Source organism: Eretmochelys imbricata, chromosome 9 (assembly GCF_965152235.1).
Source record: "Eretmochelys imbricata isolate rEreImb1 chromosome 9, rEreImb1.hap1, whole genome shotgun sequence".
Classification (NCBI taxonomy): domain Eukaryota; kingdom Metazoa; phylum Chordata; order Testudines; family Cheloniidae; genus Eretmochelys; species Eretmochelys imbricata.
Window position 1 is genome coordinate 47,456,415 of NC_135580.1, and position 24,878 is coordinate 47,481,292.

Consider the following 24,878-nt stretch of genomic DNA (forward strand, 5'->3'; position numbering starts at 1 on the left):
TGAAAGGGGACCTAAATTCCTCTCAAATCCCCAAGGGGATCTATGCCCATTCTAGCAGTGGGTCTTATATAGGGTGACCAGATAGCAAGTGTGAAAAATCGGGACGGGGGTGGGGGGTAATTGGCACCTATATAAGAAAAAGCCCCAAATATTGGGACATCTGTTCACCCTAGTCTTATACGCATGGAAACTATGCAGTAGCATTTGCAGTGTTAGAACCAATGCATTTGAAATATTTTTTTTCTCTTTACACTTCTGGCTATAGAAACTTGTCTAATAAAGTTCAAATAAATACTTCCTCCTGCACACATTGATTAAGCCAGTGTGATGAGGAACAGCTATAAATTAATGTACACCAATCAGAGCTATGATCTCTTCACTTCCTTGATAATAACGCCCCCACTCCCTCCCACCCCACCCCAGAAGCAGCTTTGAACCTCTGAGCTTTTGATGCTATTCAGGATAAAATCATCATCCCAAAGCAGAGCTTCTTGTTGGGAAAGAGGCAATAAGTGGATGTTGTAGCCCACTTGCATGATGAAGATAATAACAGAGGAATTCTTTTCCGGAAGATCAGAAACAGGTTAGCTTTATATACAAGAACAACTTATTTACAACAATCAACAGCAAACTATGTACATAAAATACAAGAGGCGTTTCCATGGCAATCACTGTATAAATTACGATAATAAATAGGAGGGGAGCAGATCCCATTCTTAAGGCACAAAACCTTCTTTCCAAAACTGTACAGGGATCCAGGTGCTTCCCTATGTTTTTGACAGGATCACAGGAATGGTGTGGACACCCCTGAGGAATAACAGTTGGTAGGCAGCGATACGGACACGTGATTACTGCTGACAGCCTTATAAACAATATTATTTTTCATCTTTCTTTTTTACAGTACACGTTTCTGAAGATACAAATTTTTTTTGTGTAAACAGTCTTTCACTTTATCACACAGCTCATATATGCATCTTTAAATAATACTAAAATAACAAGAGAAGCTTTGGATAGGAGTCGGGAGCAGTCCAAGGAATTCTGGGACTAAGCGGCTCTGTACAGTCTGTGAGGTTCCTAGCTGCAGAGGCGCTTTTCTAGAGAAGGGATCCCTCTACTGAAATCTATACTGACCAAGTCTTCATGGTCTGACAGAACACAAGTCTCCACTAGAGCTAAACAGAATAAATAACACAATGCACCTACACTGAACAGCTGGCACATGCTGTTCTTGGTCAAACACTTATAATCTAAACACTGTAAAGGAACTCCAGCAAAACAGGTAAGACCATGTTATAAATTAAAACCCTTCCCTCCCCGAGGAGGCCCACACTAGGACATTCCTGATCAGCTCGTGGGCAAATCCTGTTCTAACTCATACTGCATGCAACCTCAAAAACTGAATGGGGCTGAATAGGGTGACAGGGCAGGATCTGCCACCAAGGAGTAAATTTCCACTGCAATGTCTGGTAAACGAGGCACTGAACTTCCATTACTGGTAACAGAAACCACATGCCCAATTTGCCACAGTAAAACATTGCTCCTCCCCTCCTAAATCATTGCCAGGAGAGTGGAGTGACGAGGCAGAAGGTGACCTGAGGCCTTGACACTAGTAGCATTTTAATTACAAGACTGAACTTGTACAAGAGATCTGTGAAGTTCTAACTTCTCCCAAGTGGGTGTTTTGCTTGACAGAGCAGGAGAGTTTTGTTTTTGGCAAGCAGCAGTGACATTTTTTTCAGTCTGGTTTTCCTGAGTTGTCCAAGCCATTTTCTCTCCCACAGAAAAGCTTATCAGATACCAGAGGGACAACTCTGAATAGGTAAGCTAGAACCTCAGTCTGACCAACCAAAGGCATGGAGACATCTTTCACTGATGTTTGACACCAGTGCTCCCATTTTAGACCAAGGGCCTGAGCTATAGAGAGATGGCATTATTCCCAGTGGAACTGTGGTACACCCTCTCTTTAGATATGTACCTCATGCACAGCCAAAGGCACTCGGGTTAAATATAAGATCCCATTCTCTAACTCTCAAAAGGAGGCAGAATGTGTGTCTCCATCCCCATGGGATGCTGCTGGAGGATATCTAATGCAATGGAGAGTGACATTGCTATAAGCGTATTCGGAAAATTCACCAATGAAAAGAAATATATTGGGGTACACAGAGGGAAATAAAGAGTGCAGAGTTTAACTCCTTGACTAAATGGACACATTGCCAAAAGCAGATAAACCAGTGACCTTCAGTACTCCTAGGATAAGATGTAGTTCTAAGTAGTATGTTTGGACAGGAGGGGACCTGCTAGGATCTCACCATCAGTCTGATTAGGAAAAAAAAATACAGAGGAACTGTTCCTATTGAGGCAAGAACTGAATCCTACTGAGGCAAGAACTGAATCCATCCAGAACTAAGTAATGCAAGCATGGTAAGCACACACTGTTCTTCTAACCATGAGACATCTTAAAGAAGCATAGCTAGCAAGAATTGTGGTTCTTTCACAATCTGAGCAAAAAGAAAGAAATCCCCTCTTTCCTTGCTGCATCTTCCTCCACACATGGTACTTCTCTTCCCTGCGGTGTTCTCCTACCTGTGTGTGTATACACTACTACCAATACACACAGTCTTGCAAATACCACGAAGCAGGTGTGCTACTTGGTTATCGTCAGTAAGAATGAAAAAGTGCAGCAATATTCTTCATTATGTCCCACGGCTCCGCTTACCAGTGGGTTTTCCTAACACTCACACAGGCCTTGATCAGCATCCAAACAAGCAAATGAAAGCAGCTGGAAGAGAACTTGGGAAATAAAATTGTCTATGATTCTTACTTGTTCGATACATTAGGGGATCCAGTGCAGTAAGAGGGCTTTGTACTAATAAAGAAAAAAAAATCACTGTGGAAAGGGATGCTAGTGAAGAGTAAGGAGGGAAAAGCTCTTGGAGCAGAGCTGCAAAATTTCCTCTCTCTGCTCCCTCACTACAATGGTTTATATCAGGTGTTTTGCTATGGGAATCAAGCAAGTGTAGCCTTCTCTCCACTCTGCATAAGCAAACCTCAATGTCCTCTGTTCGAAACGGAGATGTGTAGGGAGACAAGAACTGGAGAGAAAACAAGACCCAAATAACCCTTGAGGTAATTCTCTTGATTTCAAAGGAGTTTGCACAAGGGCTGAAATTGGCTCAGTCTCCCATCACATAAAACATCATGTCTGACACCGCAGGTTCAGTTAACTATACGGCGCTAAGGCAGTTTTAAAAAAAGCCTTATGAAGAACAGGAAAAATAAGTTGCCCTCAGAAATTAAATTGTGTGCCACTGTGTATGTGCTCATTTCCCTGCCTACAGGCAGGGTCAGCCAAGTGCCATTCATTTAAAAAAATAAACACATACAAGAGATGTAATGAAAAAGTCCTCCCATTTTTCCAGCTTTTTGGTGCTAACTGCCAGCAAGCCCTCTCCCCAATGATAATCACATCAACTGAACTAGGTCCGCTGGGCTTTGGGCTTCGCCAGTCACTTGACGGAGGTTAGTCAATAAAACAGAAATCTGGAAGCAGTCTATAACCTCTGATTCAGAAGTGCTGATTTTCCCATCTTCCACATGCTGGCATCAGAGGCTAGTTGCCAAAGGGGCATCACTTTTCAACATGATACTCCTCTGCCATGTAACACTAACCCCAGATGCTTCTACAAAATCCCTCAATGTTCCAAGGCACATGGCTCTCTTAGTAGCAGATACAGTACCATGAAGAGTAAGTGACCCTGTTTCCTTTGGCATCCGCCAGCACTGTTGTGAGGGAACAAGGCAGCCTGAGAGAGACCAGGGAGGGAACAGCAGCGCAAAGACTTAAATAGGGGAAAAGATGTAAGTTTCAATGATAGCTTCGTAGCCTTCAAGAGAGGGGAGTGTTTTTTGCCCTTGGATATAAATTAAAGCCACAGGTCCATTCGCTTGTGGCCATGGAAGTGGCACTGACCTGAAAAGAAGCCATTCCTAACTGGCTCCAATCTGGTGCCTGACATGCTGCTCCGCTAACAAGGTAGGTTGAATTGTTTCTGGATTCCATTTGGCTAATTTACCCCTCCTGCCCTGAGTGGCTCTTCCCCCCAAGTCTCCTAAAGATGAATCCTGAATGGGTGATTTAATAAGTGAACTGCCTGTACTATTTTTGCTCTATTGTCAAGGGATAAGGGGCTAGCCAGAGAATGTCCTCTGTGACTGGCTGGAATTTTCACCTAACTGCAATGGCTGTGAATTTGGCTGCACCACCATGACTGGCTGAAGAAGAATGACAGACACAGGCCTAGGGTGAGACTGTAGGCTGGTGCAAAAGGCTGTAACCACATGCATTGTTTGTTGCAAGGCATAAGTGACACAGAGAGAATCACTGCAAGGGAAGACTTGCACTGGCTTTGAGCTTCTCTTGCAGGTCACATGCAATTGAAGGATGTATCCAGAAGGGGGCTCCACTAGGTCAAAAGGACAAGCGTTGCCCCATTTGAGCATTATCAGATACAGCTGTCACATACAGACCAGTGGGAGTCTCGGATCTGAAAAGACTATGACTGGCCAATACATCTTTTGCCCTGAATAATTCCAATATGATGAAATCACACACTAAAGGTAGCTGTGTTGCAATTGTCAGTTGTCCTGCATTGTCACCAGAACTAAGACTTTCCATGTCAAAGGACAGGGTTTTTCAAATGGTTGATGAGTTCTCTTCTGAGAGGCTCCACCCCCATCAACAGATAAGGTGCCTCTTGCTGGATGCAACTGTACCCCACATGAAAATAGGTAGCACCATGACTGGCTGATATGAACTCTGAACAGCAACAGTTTTGAGCATAGCTGCTCTGGGAGGTGAATGCTGTGCAGAAGTTAGGGGGAATGGTAGACACAGGCTGTGAAAACAGAGGCTAAACCTCGCTGACAAGAGTATTCCGGCTCAGCTCCTTGATCCCGTGTAATATCCTCTTCATGTGACCCACTTTGGTCACTCCCAGGTCCTGCAAGAAAAGAGGAAAACACATCTTAGATCACAGAAAAAAAAAAGCTAGGCAGCCAATCAACAGTTACGAACTAATCAGTCGATCATGAAAAACAGAAGGAAACCATATAGAAAGATTACAAACCTTACAGTCATATGAATGCTTAAACCAAGCATTGAATGCCTATCAGAGCAAGACAAAGTAACCAACAATCACAGAACTGGAATAAAGCCGGGACTAGCTACAACTGCAAACCATGTAGCCAGCCGCAGATGCAAAGTACATGGCTAGTCAGGAGATCAAACCATGTGCAGAAAGGACTATATATATCCCAGGGAACTAAGTCAGCAGCCAGCCACAAAACACATAGGTAAAGAACACAACTAGGCACAGATCACACAGAATAACTATAGGAACACTCAGATACCATGCACAGAAATCACAGAAAATAGTTAGAGATCATGCACAGGAGTCATATTATCACTCGTATATCACATTAATCACTGTACACACAGAACACAAGGCAAGTCACAAATTAAAATACTATGGACATTCATTTATCACACATAACTCATGGGCCACAAATACTCTTGTATCACGTGCAAGTCACATAATCAGTCACCGATCTTCATAACTTCCCTTCCCAGAAAAAGCTTCTTCTGATGATGGGAGAAGCGCTGTGAAGTTTTGCAGAGTGGGTCTGCGGTACTGTTTTCTCTTCTCTAAGGATATGACTGGCTATTCAACAAGCAATATAAGTAACAAGTCTCTGTCCAACTGTCTCATCTAAGACTATGATTGTTTCTTTTTAAAAGCAAATGCAATGATCTGCAGGCCCTCAAATATAGCCACACACTCAACTCCAACTAGCCCAAATCATGACTGATTCTGCAAAGGAGTGAGAGTGAGCTGAACATTGAAATCCTTCTGCTCCACAGTGCTTCAAAATAAAGAGATTCTCAACAACGACTAGTTTGGGTGTTGGATTGGACCACAACTTTAGGAAACTGGGAAAGAGTTGGACTGTTGCCCTATGGGCTAATGGCTGACTATTTATGCTAGCTTCCTACTATACATTTTAATTAGGTGACCTGAGAAAAGAGTAAAATGAGGCCATGATGAACCCATTCATCTAGCCAAAGCCACGGGGAATGGATGGTATGCAGGCCATTTCCAAGCACATTCAGCACAGAAGGCCATGCAGATGCAGCTGGCTATTTCTGATGAGCTGATCTTGAAAGTACCTTGAGGTCCCGCCGTTCGAGATGCAGGAGCTCAGAGCCCCGGACGTCATGCCGGATGAAGATATCCTTATACTCACAAAGACTGAGATGCTCAAGCCAGGCCGCAACCTCCTCCGTTCCCCAGAGCTGAACTGTCGGAGATGGAAAAGCAGGAGTGCATTGAGTACCCAGAAGCCCAGAGGAAAGAGAGAGTGAGAAAGAACACCAACAGTATCCAAAACCAAAAGGAAAGCCAAGGGAGAACGTCAAGCAGCATCACAACCCCAAATGAGGGAGAGGAGGACTGACAACAGGAGCTACAATCCCAAACAAAGAAGGAGGTCAGATTAAAATCAGAGCCATTCTCTTAAGAAGAGACTAGATGCAATGAACCATGGGGGTCTGTTTATGTCCATGTCCAGTCACTACCTTGCTGTGACTGAAACTTTACCACCATGTCTAATAAGAAACTCAATTTCCCTCCATTTAAAAAACAAAACAGCCATGCAAAATGTTTAGGAGAGAATCAGACACAGGTTAACTTTCTATTGTTCTTTTTGAGTAAATAGTGCATACTGGCACTTACATTACATAGGTTCCTTCTACGTTCATGGCTCATCAAGTGCTTTCTAGACAAGATGGTAAAATCTCCCTCTGATGTGGGAGGGAGGACTGGCAATGAACACAGGAGGACCTCCAGCTTCCAGACTAGTCTCTAAATAAGAGAAAGAAAAGTCCCCACGATCCCAGCGGAAAGAGAGGTCATGGAGGAAAGAGTGACAGGACCCACAATTCCATGGGAGAGGACAATACCCACAGAACAAGTAGTACTCTCAAATTTTAGTGGTAGAGAGTTTTCATAGGTAGAATATAAACCAAAAATCAACTAACACAATTGGAGAGAAAGTGTTCTGATACCAGTCAATTTGTTGATTTCATGGGCCAGTTTTTATCATACTGACCAATAGGATTAGAGCTCAAGGTGCACCAGTGGTGATGCAGGATCCCCAGCCAATTAGACATGAGACTTGATTAAACCTTGGGGGCGAATCAATGAGAGAAACATCATTAACCACATCAGGGAGCATCAGCAATGGGAGGATTGGAGTTACGCGGACTTGGGCCCCACAGTCATTTTGATAGCTAAAAGCCGAAGACCCTCAAGTCCACTCCCGCAGCCCTCCCAAAATATTCCAGAGAACAGTCCAAGTCTTGGTGGACCTCTTCGGAGGGTGCCATCAGTTAGTCTTTGGGAATATCCACTCAGTGTAGGGTGTTATGGTTCAGAGAGAGCGCACAGAAAAAAAGCTACTTTGCTAAGTGAAAAAGAAACACACTAAACAGAATGTGAGTGTAATGTGTGAGTAAAAGTACATGAAAGGAAAAACAGAGGAAAGAGAAAGACACAAAATGGAGACACAGGCAGAGGAGGGGAAGAGTATGTGTGTACAAACAGGAGATGTAGGGGCACACAGAGTGAATACACAGCCAGTTGGTACCAGGCAGTCCCATGCTGCTACGAGTCTCCTTATTCTTGTTGTTTTTCTCCTTTTTAAACTTGGTCACCAGCCGAAATTTGCCACTGCGGCTGCGTTTGGAATAATCCAGCATCTGGTTCTGCAGAAACACACAGGGAAATCAATGAAACTTATGTCTCAAATCCATACCATCTGATGAACCTAGTACCTAGTTCAGCTCAGTCCTTGTAGAGAGGAAAGAGCTTCCAGTCTCATGGTCAGGAAGGGGAAGAAAAATGGTCAGCTCCATGTCAACCCAGGGACCTCTGGCAGTAACTTCATGGAGTTTTCTCCTGAACTGATTCTGTCTCACACCTGTGACCTACCCAACAGGAAGTCACTGAAGCAAGATGAGCAGAGCTAACTAACGAGGACAGCACCTAGGGAAACTGTTTTGCTCCTGTGTTTGAGAGTTATTACCTCTTCATCGCTGGGCTCCATGAGTTGCCATAGCCAAGGGATGTCTGCTAGCTTCCTCAGCTGAAGGTCCATGTCTGTCAGGGCTGCTAGGAGCTGCTCCTTCTGTGGAGGATCCAGCTGCTGCATCAGAGACAGAACCAAAGGCAAACAGCATTCAGAACCACAAAGTGGAATGCAGAGCATGTTATCTCCTTCAAGATATTTTTAAAGAAACCACATATCAAGACATTCCCTTCTAGACCATATTAAGTTTCCTCCCTCTCAAGGAACCAGAGCTCAGAGCTAACCAGCCTGATCTGGTTATATAATGCATAACGTTACCAAACTATGGAGGCAATGGATGGCACAATTTGTTTAAATCCCCCTGGTAAAGTTTGCACTGACTTGTTACAAAGCCAAAAGAGTTCAGAGGCCAGCAAGATCTTGTCTTCATGCCATGGCCACAGTAAGAGAACAGACTGAGGGAAAATACCTCCAAGCCATTCCCTCCTGTTTATCCTTCCTTACCAGTGCCATCTTGCCAGCCAGCAGAAGCTCTGTCTCACTATGCAGGGCTTTAACATTATTCACCATCTCTACAACCAGGCTGCAGTTCAGACCCTGTGGCAACAACAAACATGTGTAAGGGCCAGAAAACACAGCAGTCAAATGGCTAGAGGGAAAGGAGTCTCAGAGAAGCGAACAAGAACAAAGCAGAAAACAGTCACAAAATTGCGGCAAAGCTTAAGAAACAAGCTGCCTAGCAGTACCTCTGTCGATTTGGATTTGGCATATACTTTGTCCATAGATTTGGAGCTGGCATTGACTGCATGAGCAAGTTCCTGTTCCATGTCTTGATAGGACTGGGCTATTTCCCGAATGCTGTGGAGAGAAACACAGACCATGTCAGCTGATCCTCATTCTTTTCTATTCCAATGCCATTCTGGGTGCTGAGGCTATGGACATAGCAGCATGGCAGTGCTTGTGTAGGTAATCTGAACTCTGGCAGATCAGTTCCCATCCAGGTGATCTGCCATGGATAGGGCAAGGCAAACGAGGCATCCTTTTTATATGATCTTATAAAAGTAGCACAAGTCTAACCCTGGCACGTTTTACCAAGTCATAAGCAAGAAAGAGCAGCCCAAGGACAGCTGAGCTGATTGCAGTACCTGTACTTGTATGTCTAAAGGGATTTTTGAAAGAATACACTAATTTGTACGCTTTGGCACTAAAGTGTGCCTGAAAATGAATATACACATGCAATTACTTACACCAGTGCAGGGCATGTGCACACAACTCCACATGTGCACATTCTTTTTTGCAAAGCACAACTCAGGGCTAGAGTTTAAAATATGGCCCTATACTACACGTAGGTTGTGATTTTAGCAGCCGCTACGCACAGGGTAGTTCACAGAAGACTTCTGTGGTGTTCCACTCTGTGCATTTTCTCCTAAACGCTAAGAGCAGTGAGCAGGACACCTGCAAAAGGAGTGCAAGTGTGCGTATTGGTACGGAAGTCCTCTTTCACCAATCTCTGCTGTGGCTCTGGGTTAAAGGTCCCCAGCAAGTCGGGCTTCTTCCCTGAGAAGCAGCTGTTTCATTTCTGACAAATTCACTGGCAACATCTAGGGCTAGAACAACAGATGAATCTAAGTCCCCATGAATCTAAGTCTTTAAAAATATAAAATTAACCTCAGCCTGAAAGAAAGAACAAAGGGAGCTGTGCTTGTTTGTGCCAGGACTGAATTTGGTCCACAGTGACTGAAAAAACTTCACTTTGTAGATTTAAATTCTGGTGCAGCTACGGTAGTGCAGTGAGCGGATGAAATTATACATTGCTCTAAGCTATTCCCAAGGATACAGACAGCACTGCAGGTGATCAGACAAGACAGACAGCTCTGGAAGGAAAGGGAGTGTGACAACGAGCACCACACTCAGAAGCCAGGAGGGGGCCTCATGAGCCCAGAGGAACAAGATGTCAGAGTAGGGCTGTGAGCCCCAGGAAAAGAGAAGCGGGTCTCACCTATGAATCAGAGCTCCTGCTGCTTGACCAAACTGGTTAATCTGGGTGGATTCTTCTTCAGACATGATCTCCGGGTGCAGGGAGAAAGAGGAGGGCCGGGGCAACTCACACTTCTGTTTATCTTCCCAGGACTTTAGGGTGCTCTCAAATGCCTACAAACAAGGAAAATGCACACAAAACTACCTTGCAAATCTCCCAGAGAAAGCATTTCAACGTTTACTCCACCAGCCTTCCCACAGGGCCTGTGTGTGCCTGTATTACAGGCAGGGCTGGCAGCACCACCAATTCTGAAGGTTGCTTGACACACCCCGTTATAAGACCTTTCTGTTTTCAGTTGCTTACAACTGTGACAAACATTTGGGCTGAAATTTCCCATGCTGGACGTTTGGCTCAGGCTCATTACTTTTTTTTCTGTGTTGGAAAATTTCAGTCCAAACAGTTCAGATGTTCCTGAGAATGAGTTCAGGGGAAAATGGCATTGTTTTGGCAATGTCAAAAAATTGTGGTCACCCTTTCTTGGAGAAGCTTTAGCATCCTCATGCTTTGGAGCAGGGACTTGAAATTTGGCAATGGGTGGCCTTTATGTAAGGAACGGGCATTTGGCTTTCCCCATGAAAATCCACACAGATTTGGCCAAGTTATAAGCCTTTTAAAAACTACAGTTCGCGCATGCTCAGTAGAAACTTGCTAGAGCTTGACAGGTGAAATCCTTGAAGATTCCATCCACACTGGGCATACTCCAACTTGGGGATGAGCAGGGCTTTCCCTGGGGCCAGGCATCAGAATGGAGAGCAGGGAGTGACCCCACCCTTGCTGGCAAGGCAGCATGGAAAAAGGCTAAAAATGTGGGGCTAGAACATGACCTCAGGGGGTAGGGTATTGAAGGGGGCTAGGGTGGAGGCTGGAGACAGGTCTGGGACAGGTTGGAGGCGATTGGGCAGAAGGGATCAAGCTCAGGAGAATGAGCAGAAGAGTCAGGGCCCACTAGAATACACTCCCATCCAGAGCCTGGAATGGAACCCAAGACGGAGTTTCACCGTTTCTCTGCTGTCAACTAATACCTATGAAACCCACTACCAAACTGTCTGTCCATCTCCCTCTCGTGCTGGTCCATACAGAGGATGACAACCTACTATTGCTATCAGTTACTCTGTTAGCTCAAATGGCAGAGGTCTAGGTGATGAATCTGAAGTTTCCAACCCTGCTGATGACCCATGTAGGTGTCAAATACTAGAACAGTTTTTCCAGTTTGCTTTTTTTAAAAAAAAAAAAAAACCCAGGAAATTACACACACAAAACTACGTTAAAAGAACATGAAAAGTCAAACATTCAGAAGTTAGAATTAAGGTTGCCTGTACCACCTTAGTTTGCCCTCCCTTGTGTATATGTATTATGATACAGCCTTTAATTACATGATCACATACTAATTTTCCACAGGACCATTTCTCTGCTTCATTCAGTGCACAAGATGGGCCTGCTCTGGGAATGACGCAGGATTGTGTAGAAAAGAAGACTTGTCTGTAGGCCCCCTACTTCATTTGTTGCAGAAGTTGGAAAGTGTGTACAGAATGAAACAAGGGACTGCAGGAAGAGAAAGGACAGTTTCACAGTTAAGGGAGCTGAATGTCACTCTGGAGAACTGAATTCTAGCCCTCTCTTTGCCACAGAGTTCTTAGCTGATGCTGGGCAACTCACTTAAACAAAACTTTTCATAGATGACCACTAACAGTGTTCTCCTCATTTTCTGAGTGACCAACTTGGTACCTTGGAGTCTGCTTTGCAGAAGGGTTGAGCACTCAGAACTGCAACTGAAGACAGTGGGAACAGGGCTTTGAGCATAGAAAGTGCTACAAATGCTAAGCAGTCTGAAGAAAAATCAGGCCCCAGGTGTCTCAAATTGGGAACCCAAAATGAGTGGACACTTTTGACTGTACTCTCTCCATGCCTGTGCTCCCAGCTGTAAAACAGGGATGAGACCCTCTCACCTTGAGGGGGTGCTATGAAGATAGAATGATTAATGTTTGTGAGCTCTCAAGTGGTATGCACCATAGAAAATCCCATGAGGAAATTGACACTTCTCTCTTCAGAGCAGGGTGTGAGTAGTGTGCAGTGAACAAAAGGGTCACCCACTTTGTTGCTGCTGTAGGCCAAGATCATCACAGACACCAGGGACTCCAGGCACTCTTCCACTCTCCCCAGAGCCTCCCTGTGTGCCACTCTCCCCTCTCCCTCTATTTAAGGGACTCTCTGCAACCACTTTTGCCCCCATATGCCAGGGGCTTTGTGTGTCCGCTATGTTCCCCTCCCCCATACCATAATCCCCCATTCTCTCCCCCACAATGCCAGGGGCTCTGTGCACACCCCATCTGTCACATGCCTGGGGCTCTATGTGCCCCCCATTCCACCCCTGCCAGAGGTTCTGTGTGCCCCCCATTTCTTCACTGTCCCCTTCCCCCTTATCATTGTCCCCCACTGTCTTCCCATGCCAGGGGCTCTGGGCAACCCATTCCTCCTTCCCCCATCCCACTGGTTTTGTGTGCCGTCATTCCCTGGTTCTCCCAACACACCCTTCCCCACCATGTCATGAGCTCTGTGTGCCCCCCACACCAGTTGATGTGTTTGCCCCCTCCATTGCCTTTTCCCCCATACTAGGGTCCCCCATTCTCCCCACAGCCTAGGACTTCTATGTGCTCCCCATCCCCCCATTCTTATATCTTTTATTTTCGTCAGGGATAGAAAACATTCAGGAAGTCAAAATTTTAATCCCTATTGAGAGGATGGGCAGAGCTCACATGGGGAGTTTTCTTACGCTGGAAGGTGTCAATGGCTGGCCTCAATGGTCTATAGTCAATGTCAGAGCTGGCTGGCTCAAACTGCTGAGTCTGCTAACCAGATGCCAGGGGCTCATTTCCTCCTTCCAGTTTTCCTCCAAATCACTGGTGTTCTGGACAATGATGCCTAGAACATTCCCTCAAATTCTGGAATTGATCAGGTGCAGCACTCAAATATTATCATGTTACAGACAGAGAAATGCCTTTCAGTTGAGTGTAGGACCTTGCTTCGCTTGCCCAGTAAGGCCTGGAACCACAAACTGAACAACGAGGAGAAAACCAAACATTGAATAGCTCTTCATTAATTGAGTCTCATGCATCCAGTGCACAGAATGAGGCAGGTGTCCTGCGGAAAAAATAGTATGTGATCATGTCATTAAAGACAGTATGCATACACACAAGGGGGCCAAGGTAAGGTGGCATGGCCAACCTAAATTCTAGCATTTCCTGTTTTCTGAATGTTTGATTTTGAAAACTTACCAATATTCTTTTAACAGTGTATGTGTGTGTATGTAAGAGTATATACTGCACACCTGATATGTATGTGTCTCTCTACAGTCTTTCAGGTTATTGCATTCCTCTCTGGGGTATATATGGTGTTAAAGAATGTCTCTCTTGTACATGTACTGTACTGCAGGGTTACTCTTACCCTGTCTCTAGTTAGCGTCTGTGCCCTGTTCTTATGAACAATCCAAATATAACCAGGGGGTTGAATCCAGGCTTCTCCATCCACTTGTACAGGCACTCCCTCATCTCCCAGGATTGCTATCTTCACAGTCCGGCACTGCGAGAAATGAATGTATTAAATGGGTCCCAAAATAAAAGTTACCAAAAGACAAGAGGTGTTGTATACATTTCCTCTCAAAACTTTTCCCTGTGTCCGACAGCCTTGTTCTAACTGCTGCTGGTGGGGCTGGACCACCTGATTCACACACACAGTTCTTCCTGTGCAGGGCAAACTCCCTTGGGGCCCTGGCATCTGGTACATCATGCCTTGGGTTATCTGATGGACTGCTGTTCTAGTCAGTGTTTCAACTGCCACAATCTATCCAGATCACAGCAAACAGTGGAAAACCACCCCATGCTCGATACCATCTGAAGCTACTAGCCCTGATCCCTGCAGGCCCCCACATCAGGACTAGGGGAGTCTAAGAGCCACAAGCTTTGCATTCGCTGCCCTGTTGGGACTGACAGCAAGCAGAAACACATCACAGCCTTCAAACCAAGTGTTCTGGGTGGGGGAGGCATAAGGTTGGCCAAGGAGCTCACAAAAGCAACAGATACCTGTGCAATCCGGTGATGCTGTAGGTTAATCACTCGTGATACTGCCATCTGCATGCTACCAAACACGGCTACCACCTCCAAGATCTTGTCATCAAAGGAAGGGGCTGTAAATGTCTAAGCAGACACAAGGGGAGAGAGAATTCAATTCACATATTTCTCTGTGTTAGAAAAAGCTTCCTTCCCTCCCATGAATGGACATTTGTGACTTTCTCTTTTGCTGTTTATTCGCTATATAATTAACGATGATGCTACAATGTGGATTCTGAAGTGATCCAGGAAGGAGAAAACGTAGCCGCAGTATTCCCAGTGGGCTTCCAAAAGCAGCTAAAGGATCATTTCTGCACACAAGCCTCTATACAACATTATTCTTACACTTGATTATCTCCATTGTTTGAAGGTCAAAATTTTGGCGCCTCATGCAAAGCCCACTGAAGTTTATGGAAAGACTGCCCTTAGCTTAAATTGGCTTTAGAGCAGGCCTTTTGAGTGGAGAGGAACAGGGGGGCATCTCAGAGCTCATCTATTGCGTTTCATGAAAGTCAGAAGGATTGGAATAGGATCTAACTCCAGCCTGAACCCCTGTGGCTGACAAATTGCTGAAGTTTGACTTTTGGGTACTGTGACAAAGCTCTGTCCTTGCCTCCGTGGGTCCCGCGTTTCCTGGCGGATTTCGCTAGCCTCAGAGGCTCACTGTGACCCTCCATGTAACCCTTCTTTCTCTAGAGACAAGGGTCACAGTCTACTGAGCCATTTTCATCATAAGCCAGCAAGGGAGGTGAGGAGAAGTTATCCTTCCTTGCACAGTCTCTGTTGTCTCCCAGTCTCAGTGATTAATCAGGGGCAAAGGTGGGGGGGAGCCCGGGCCCACCCTCTACTCCGGGCTCCAGCCCAGGGACCCTAATAGCATCAGCTATGGTAGCTGACCTTTTAGAAACATGACATGTACAATTCCCTGGGCTACTTCCCCCACAGCAGCTCTCACTTCCTCAAGCTCCACTTCACCCTTACCTCAGGGCCTCCTTCCTTACGCCTGATATGGTGTGTACTATTCAGTCTCTCCAACAGTGCAACTTCCTCCCACAGCTCCTGACATGCACACCCACCTGACTAACTGGGAGGCTTTTAACTAGTTTCAGCCAGCCCCTGATTGGCTTCAGGTGTCCCAATCAACCTAGCATTCTCCCTGCCTTCTGGAAAGTTCTTAATTGGCCCCAGGTGTCTTAATTGACCTGGAGCAGCTTCCATTTCACTTAACCTGGTACCAGGGATTTGTTTAGCCTGGAGCTAATATATCTATCTCCCACTATTTTTCTACAGACATCTGGCCTTGCCCTGTCACAGTACCCACACATTTCACAGAGAAACCTCAGCCAGATATGCTCTTGTTCCAACCGTCAGATCTCAGGTGCTAATGGTGCACTCAACAGTAAATACTGAAGAAATTTGTTGCATTCCCATTTGCCACCTTCAAGGAATACTCACATCATCTTCTTTGGTGCCTCCCCAGAAGTTAGTGCCTCCAGCATAGCTGGGAATGTTGAGTACAGCGATCCCCTGAAGACTGGGCAAAGGGATCGGACGCCCATCACACTGCACAGAAGAGAAGATAATGTCACATTTATAGCTGTGCTGATGTTAGCGGGCAGCAATTTTAAAGCCTCTCCAGATTACTCAGTCATCACTAGGCAGACTGCTGAAGAGAGCAGAACATTTTCCAGATACTGTCGAGGGCACACCCGCTGGGCTGGCACTGAAGCATACTGCCTGCATAACTGGATGAGTTCCCAGGACTACTGGCCTTGTCTACACCAGGAAATTACATCATGGTATCACATCAGGGCTCAAATAGCTGGTACATGCCCATATGCTATCCCGGCACTTCTCTCAGTGACTGGCTTGCTCTCCAGAATCTCAGCTTTTATTTAAAAAGAGAAAGTGAGTCTCCAGCCAGTATGGTGGCAAAAATAACACGCAAAAATATGAGCCAAGAGTATTTGATGCAGACAGGAATAATAGCTCTTGGGGTGAAGAAGAGCCCCATTCATCTCACTGAGATGTTAACTCTCAATGCCTATTGATGACAGTTTCAATGGCAACATTAATTACTTCATTCCTCAGGTAAGAAAGAAGGGGAAGGGGCACAATTTCCTGTGAGTGCTGTTTCATTCTGGTGACATAAACAGGTACTGTTTGGGAGATACCACCCCTTCTTCCCTCTAATCAAGCATGAGCCATGCTCTAGAAATGTAGCAGAGCTCATGGACACATTTAAGCCCCAAGGTGTGTGTGTGTGTGTGGGGGGGGTCCAGCTGAGAGAGCCTGGTGGAGCCAATGGCATTGCGATCTCACTTTGAACATCTGCACAATTTGCTGTGAGTGGCGTTGCATTATGACAACTCATATGGATGGAGCTAATGTTTTGGGGGAAGCCTGGAAAAATATCACCATTTTCTTCCCCAATCATAGAATCATAGAATATCAGGGTTGGAAGGGACCCCTGAAGGTCATCTAGTCCAACCCCCTGCTCGAAGCAGGACCAATTCCCAGTTAAATCATCCCAGCCAGGGCTTTGTCAAGCCTGACCTTAAAAACCTCTAAGGAAGGAGATTCTACCACCTCCCTAGGTAACACATTCCAGTGTTTCACCACCCTCTTAGTGAAAAAGTTTTTCCTAATATCCAATCTAAACCTCCCCCACTGCAACTTGAGACCATTACTCCTCGTTCTGTCATCTGCTACCATTGAGAACAGTCTAGAGCCATCCTCTTTGGAACCCCCTTTCAGGTAGTTGAAAGCAGCTATCAAATCCCCCCTCATTCTTCTCTTCTGCAGGCTAAACAATCCCAGTTCCCTCAGCCTCTCCTCATAAGTCATGTGTTCTAGACCCCTAATCATTTTTGTTGCCCTTCGCTGGACTCTCTCCAATTTATCCACATCCTTCTGACCCCCGTAGAACATGTCTTAACTAATACGATGTTAGACAACCAGAATAGATAAGGACAATGGTGTTTACAGGAGATACAATGTCAAACACAACAACCCTTGTCCTATGCTGAGGGTCTTTGCTCAACAGCGTGTTAGTCAACATTTTCTAAAACAATGTAATTTCCTATCACAAGAATGGAAATATCTTCCTAGTACCAGCAAAGGCTACTTTCATCAGGCTGAGGGTTGATATAGGCTAACAGTGCAGTGGGGTGGGGTCTGAAGGACTGAAAATGGAAATATTCCTCTGGAATCAACAGGTTGGGTCAGATTCAAGGTGACTGACGGAGATGCTGGAAGGGCTTCATGTATTCAGTTAAAGACTGATAAATGATGCTAAAATAAATGTCGCAATCAGAAGCAAAAAAATAAAAATTGACTGGGATGGGAGAAGGAGACATTTAACCACATAACAACATTTTCTTTCTCACCTCCAGCAAGACTTTTTGCTCCAAGTTCTTGTATGTTCTGTGTAGCAGCTCCTTGGTCCCGAGCACTCCATACCACATCATGTTTTTAGTACGACTTCTTAGAGGGACAAACAAAGGTACAAGAGATACAACAGTCAGCATGAAGCACCGTCATTTACTGTCTGATTGTGAGAAAAGATTATTTCAATGATACCTCCCAACCCCCTAAAAATAGGAGTCCTCCTCTTTCAGAAGAAAGCAGCACTGGAAATTGCCATCCTTTGTATTCTGAAAAGAGGCTGCCTTTGGAAAAAAATGAAACAGGAATTAGGGATGATTCACTAACATGAACTGTCAGAAATATGTGCAGATGCTCCCAAGAGGGAGATGCAATCAGTCACACACATCACTGAGCTAAGGGTGTTGCTGAATGTTGCTCAGGACAGAGAAAACCCATTAACCGCAGGTTGTTTGAAGGACCCTATCTTTATACAGGTATCCTGAAGACCGTAGAACTACAGGCCTGATATATAGGGCAGGGTGCGGGCTTAGAATGGAGTTCCATGGCATTTGGAGTTGGGACACAATTCTTTCGAAGCTAAAAAGCAGCCATACGAGAAAGGCTACTAGTGAGGTCATTAAGTAAATGCCTGAACCACTGCATCCAATCCATATCAGAGCTAGCTACTTGGATCTCCCATGTTATCTACAATGTCTTGAATTAGGAAGTAATCAAGGTGAAACTACTCATGCCGGTTTCAGATGACCAGCTTCAAGGTGTCATAGTAGATTATAAACTGTAATTACTTCTGATGCAATCACTGTAGACCACAAAGACCAAAATCTGCCTCCCAAAGAACTGACCTACCTGCACTTCTCTGGGTGCTCATCACGTTTGTTGTTGAAGTCCAGAGAGATCTTTGCATCCAATCCAATTCCAAAATAATTATTCATGACACACTTCTCTGTGTAACACTCTCTGCCAAGTTAAAGAAAAACAATTTTTGTTAAAGTGATCCACATCTCCTGACACACAAATGGTTGAAAAAAGAGGAGGCAGCCAGCAGGATCTTCTGTACTCTAGTGAGAGCTGATTCGACTACTCCATAAGAAACTTCATAAAGAGCAGTCTGGACACACTGTGTGGGGGTCAAAGGACCTGTAAATTCTGCTAATCCCTAACCATGGACTCTGCAGTTGAATCCACTCCTGTGCCACAGAACTGAGCTCAAGAGTCTACGATTTCATTTGGAAAATGTTACATTTCTATCCCTTATGGCTGTGAGGAAAATCTTACAAATGTGGGCAAAGTGTAACTGTTAAGGTGGTATCTGCATGATTCAGCAGAGCCTGAAACAATAACTCAGTGTGGTCAACAGCTCAGCTCAGTGGGGTGGAACCTAATGATGATGATTTAGATGTCTATACTTATCTATTTTATTGCTAAATATTTGATTGGAAACATCCAAAAAATGGGTTTATCTCACAATTCCAACCCCTTTCCCACTCCCTTTCTGGACACCAAAAGGCACAAACATCCCGTTAGCCACAGCCGAACCATTCAGTTTTCCCTCTGTACAGCTTTGTCAGACATAGCCAATACAACCATCTGCAGCACACCGATCGAAAATTTAGGGTCACAGACAAATGAATGTGATTTACTCTGGGGACAAACACCATAGGGGGATTGTATTTGTCACTTTCACAGCTCAGTCAGTGAAAAATGTGTCATTTTTGTGTTTGCATGAAGCTGCTGCAGACTTTACAGACTGCTGCAGAATCGAAGGGACCTTATTGGAGAATTCAGGTCTAGCTTGTTGAACAGCTAGCTGGACCTTGCCCATATCACTCTAACTGGGAGAGGGAGACACTCCCTCATATCCACAGGTCCTGGGAGGAGACTGGCCTTGGTTAGATTCTCTCACTAGAAGCCACATATCTTCTGCATTTACTCCTCAGGCCCATACATCTTGATAACTGACATCCAGCATGGGAGGGCTGATTTACACATCTCTTCTTCCCAGCGCCGCCTAAGTCCCCAATTAACTCTCAAAACCAACCCTCTTCCCTCACCACAATGTAGGGACACAGAGGTTCATCTGGAACCATGCATTCCCGTCTAGCTCCTCTGCATACTCACAGGTTTTCTGGCTCAGAGTTAAAGGGATCTGCACTGATCAACAATCGGCTGATGACCGAACTCCCAGGCAGAGAACCAGACATACCAGCACGAATATCTGGGGGAGAAAATAAAGAGGGAATAGTATGTAGGGCATCTCATGGAGTTTATTAAATATGGAGGACAGAGCATGTTAACATTGGGCAAAGAACTGTTATTTACTCCCAGAGCCAAGAGGACAGAGGTGAGAGACATATACCCCCACTGGAAAAACAATAAAATCAGACATCTGAAAAGTACTAGTTTCAGGGCTCAACCCTAACCAGCACTGGGTCCAAACATAGGTGTTAATTCTTCTACTTGGGATCAAAACATTACAATGGGCCAGAAAAGGGCTGTCATCATTTTTGGCTCTTTCTGGAAAAAAGAGATTCCACACACACCCCTTTATGGTGGGGAATCCACTTTTGCCTTTTCTTTTTTAAAGGAAAAAGGCAAATTAAAAAGGCCATGTGTCTCCATTTGTATAGCCCCCAGCACCAAGGAGGGCCCCAGAGCATTCTTCTACCCTCCAGCAAGATGCAGTTAGCAATCGAGCTGTAAAGGAGGTGAGAAGGGAATGCATAAGTCTCTCTGCTGGTTTGGGTGTGGAAGGGTCCGTGCCTGGGGAAGACGGGACAGAAGTGATCTTACTGCAATAGCTCTCTTCTGCTGCTCGGGCAAGGAGCGCAGCCGGGTCTCTGCCTGACTAGACTGAGGGGACAGAAGTGCGGTTCAAGGCTGCACACCACTCTGTTCAGGAGCTGCTGCATCTTGCTCCCCACATTATCAGCTAGCAACAAAAACGTGCCAGGTTTAGTCAGGGAGAAAGTGACCCCGACTCTTTCTGGATAAGAACACACCAATGTAAACAAACAAGTCAGGATTTGTGGGGTTAAAGTTAACAGCGAGTGACCTGTTAAGAACACCAAGGGATAGAAATAGCTGCAGGATCTCTGAGATGGGAACAAGGGAGACAGAAAGTACTGCCAGTGACTTCGGCCTTGACTTGGAAGGACCACCCTTCACTCCCAGGCCTCTCTTGAACTCAGACTCCAGCATTGTATTGAGAATTTTACACTTATTTTACCATTGCAACAACCTCCTGTTAAGCTTATGAGGTTGTTACCTTTGTGCAATCATCAAGACCTAAATCCTGTCTCTATACTGCAGCCATTAAATCTGTGAATTGGTCTCAGCTGGGGGCGATTCTAATCTTTTCCCAACATCTTCACTATTCAAGCCTGTTGGAAAGTAACCTGCAAACAGATTACTCTCCAACTTGGCTCTTGCAACGGTTTATCTACAAGAACGGCTATCAGACAAACATTTCATGTCCTCCGCTGGAGAGCTGAGGCTATGCTGTTGTTACCCCAGCTCAGCAGGCTGCCTGAATGGGAAGGGGTGGGTGAGACACTCACTCGAGTAGAGGATCTTTGTGTTGAGCATTGGCAGGTTGTCCCGGTTTCCTGTCTGGGGAGGAAGAGATGCAGAGCTGCCCAGCGACAAACTTCCTTTGTTTATTAGCCTTTCACAAGGAGATTTGGACACTACAAAATACAACACAAAACACTGCAATTGACAAACATTGTGTATTGCTCAAACAAGCACAACACCAGCACTGCACAAGCAGTAAGGAACAGGGGACAGAAGGTAAAATTACCAGTCACTCAACATCAACACATTCCAGACAATACAAAGCACAGTTATACAAAGAGACAGAACCAGAGTCATGAAGAGACAAAAAGGTGTGGCCCAAGTGCAACAGACAGACACACAAACACTTGGTACCAGCAGTGAGGAACAGAAATACCTTGAACTAATACTAGGAATGGAGATGAGAGAGGTCTGGTTTCAGTTGAAGAAGAAAACAGATGATGGGTATTGGCTAGTCCACAGACACAGTTCAGTTCTGAATGTATTTAGAGTGAATAGGGCTCTCTTACAATTTTCTCACTTAACAGTGATTACAAGCTGGTTCCTTGCTCTAGTACAGAGGTGGGTAAACTATGGCCCACGGGACCGTCCTGCCCGGCCCCATAGCTCCCGGCCAGGGAGGCTAGCCCCCAGCCCCTCCCTCACTGTCCCCCCTCCCCGCAGCCATGCCGCCGCACAGGCAGTGCTCTGGACAGTGGGGCTGCGCGCTCCTGCAGGGCAGAGTGGCAGCGTGTCTAGCTCTGGCCGGGTGGCGTGTCTGTCAGTCATGATGCTCTGAGCAGCATAGTAAGAGGGCCGGGGGGTTGGATAAGGGGCAGGGGTTCCCGGGGGGCAGTCACGGGACAGGGAGCAGGGGATAGTTGGATGGGGTGGAGGTTCGGGAGGGGGCAGGGGATGGTTGATGGGGGGTGGAGTCCCGGGGGTGGGGGCGCGGTTAGGGGCAGGGGGTTCCGGGAGGGGGTGGTCAGGGGACAAGGAGCAGGGGGGGGTTGGATGGGTTGGGGATTCTGAGGGGGTGCAGTCAGGGGGCGGGAAGTGGGAGGGGGCGGGGGCCAGGCTGTTTGGGGAGGTACAGCCTTCCCTACCTGGCCCTCCATACAGTTTCGCACCCCGATGTGGCCCTCGGGCCAAAAAGTTTGCCCACCCCTGCTCTAGTATCTGTGGCAGGAAGGCAGGGGTCCAGTAAGAAAATGTCACGGAAGTGGAGTGGACACCTGAGAGCATGGCAAGCTGACAGCACTGAGAAGACTGGCTGCTGCAGTCAGAATAAGCCTAATGAAGCTCCTGGGTCTTACAAAATGAACACTAAGATCATGACCAAACCCTCAGAGATCTGAGAGAGGTTCCTCTCTGAGCAGGAAGGAGACTGTTTGGCAAAAGGATTTAAGCATGGAGAAGATGTGAGGCCTCTGAGCTGAGGTTACAGAACTATCACCAACCTCACACTGGAGGAAAACAGGTTCCAAGAAGGGATGGGCACAGAAATATTCTAAAGCTCCTATGGAAACGGGAGCCCTAGTGCTTGTCCAAATGCAGGAACCTGGGCTGCCCGACAGTGACTAGTACCTTTCCGATGACTCCTCCCTTTGGGAACTCCATAGTTGTCACTGTGCGATGGCTGCAGGGAGGTTTTATCCTCGTTCCTCAGCTCCTTTCCCTCCTCAGCGGTGGAAAGCCCCAGGATGAAACCCTCCTGCTCCTGTGTCTGGGCGTTCTGCTCATCCACAGCTGGACAGAGAGAGAAATCAGACAAGTATCTTACAACTCTGTCATGAGAATACAGAGGGAAGGGGGCAGGCTGGCACACAGCAAGGAAATACAATACTACCCCCAAAATTCTATTCCCACACCAGAATTAATCCAAAGAGTTGCCTCAGGGTCTTGACTGGGGCAATCCACAGAACTCCTTACTTAAAAAAACCCCAACACATTAGTTTTCATGAAAGATACCAAATTATAAGCCTGATTCAACTCCCATTGATGTTAATGACAAATCTCTCTCTGATTTAAATGACAGTAGGATGAGGGTTCTGATGGTGCTGCATTCATCTATCAGTGAATGGCCGTGACAATGCAGACTGACTTTTCCACATCACTTAACATGACTCAGCTCTGACCTGGAGGACTCAGCTGTTGGGGTGAGGGTACTTCAGTCTCCAGGCCCACTCATTTCTTGGTCTCTCTGCTGAGACCACCATCAACAGAGCTTTGATGGGCTGTGAAAAAATTTGCCCAACTTTAATGCTTGCCATAACCGTATTTATACTTCCTAAGGACCTATTTCTCATTTGAGCTATGCTACAAGTAAAGGACCTGCCTTTATTTGCATGAGGTGTTCCCAGGAATTGCTAGCCAAACAGAAAGATGCTAACTGATGTGCATGTCAGATTTCTGTTTGCTCAGCCCAGACCGTGACAATAAAATAGGCCATTTGAAATGGCCACCAACACTAGTATCATGTGGAGAAAAGAGGGCTTGGTCACAAACCAATAAAAAAGGAAGGAAGGAATTAAATGTGTGTGTTTGGAAATGAAACGGCACAGAGGACTTAAGCAAATACGTTCACAAAAGGCAACGGAACTCATTTGTTCACGGGATGGTGAAATCAAATGGTAATGTATTACTCGTAGAAATCAAAACCTCCTCTGGATGGAATTAACAGCCTCGTTCTTTCACAGACACAACCTGTCCCCATCCGTTCTTATTCCTCTGACAAAGGACAGAGATCACTGCCAGACTATTATACTGTTGTAAATCCAGGTAATATTTCAATGATTTGCAACTTCAGGCTTACTGCCAAGTCTAAGGTTGCTTACGGTTGTACTCATTTAGGTGTGCAGAGACTTTAAATCTCTGACTTTTATGCTTTTCTCTCCCTTCTGTAATACACCAGTACATATGTCCTTCTCAGTTCAACCAGGATTTCCTCCTTGACACTTTCAAAGAGACTGGAACTTGGAGCTGAGGGGAGGCAGCGAGAGGGGAATGGGTCACAGGCATAGAAGCTGGTGTGTCTCACTGGAGCTGGACCACAAAGGGCCAGTGAGCACACAGTGGGCCTACTGAGTATGAAACAGTCAGTCCAGGTGCCAATTAAAAGCCAGTCATGATTTTAGGTTTTAGATCCAATCTATCTAAAGTATTTCGAAAGCACCTCCCCTGGAAGTATTTACACATTGTACATGGACTGCGGAAAACAGCAGGCCAGCCAATTTGCCATTCTACTCTTTGGTTTAATTGTTGCCTTCTACCTTGGACTGTGCTGTGGGACCACGTTAGGCTGGAGAGCTGTAAGAGAATGATGGAAGGCAGGTATATTAGCCCATGAATGATAAAGGCCCTTCCCTACAAGCTGAATAGAGGTTACCTTAGCTCAACTAGAGACACATGGATCCAATTAAGGGCTTCCTGTGACTTTTCAAAACCTCTGGGGGGCAGCGGAGGGGGAGACAAGCTGAGGCACGGCCAGTGGCAGCAGGGAGAAAGGCTTCTCCAGGGTGAGAGGCTGCTCTCCCCTCTATGGGGGAAAACAACCAACCTGGCACCCTGAAACCAACAACAGGACAATACCCCCCAACCCGCAGAGAGGGGGCAAGGAAAGGTATCCCCCTTTTATTTTGTGTTGTGAA

The 24,878-nt window shown here is 45.8% G+C and overlaps 1 protein-coding gene across 3 annotated transcripts in view; it reads right to left on the reverse strand.

Moving 5' to 3' along the window:
* Positions 1-573: 573 nt before the first annotated feature.
* Positions 574-24,878, reverse strand: part of DGKD (diacylglycerol kinase delta) — an 82,346-nt gene continuing 58,041 nt past the window's right edge. For 2 of the 3 annotated variants that reach the window (XM_077825783.1, XM_077825786.1), the window contains 15 exons: positions 22,816-22,977; positions 21,234-21,362; positions 19,795-19,891; positions 18,523-18,633; positions 17,676-17,772; positions 15,742-15,849; positions 14,260-14,373; positions 13,625-13,759; positions 10,145-10,296; positions 8,892-9,003; positions 8,650-8,742; positions 8,143-8,262; positions 7,705-7,822; positions 6,227-6,357; positions 574-5,000 (listed from right to left, as the gene is read on the reverse strand). In XM_077825783.1, the coding sequence (XP_077681909.1) occupies positions 4,911-5,000; positions 6,227-6,357; positions 7,705-7,822; positions 8,143-8,262; positions 8,650-8,742; positions 8,892-9,003; positions 10,145-10,296; positions 13,625-13,759; positions 14,260-14,373; positions 15,742-15,849; positions 17,676-17,772; positions 18,523-18,633; positions 19,795-19,891; positions 21,234-21,362; positions 22,816-22,977 (1,769 nt within the window). In that variant the 3' untranslated portion in view covers positions 574-4,910. The remainder of the gene's footprint in view (positions 5,001-6,226; positions 6,358-7,704; positions 7,823-8,142; positions 8,263-8,649; positions 8,743-8,891; positions 9,004-10,144; positions 10,297-13,624; positions 13,760-14,259; positions 14,374-15,741; positions 15,850-17,675; positions 17,773-18,522; positions 18,634-19,794; positions 19,892-21,233; positions 21,363-22,815; positions 22,978-24,878) is intronic. The other variant, XM_077825784.1, reaches the window with a different exon arrangement.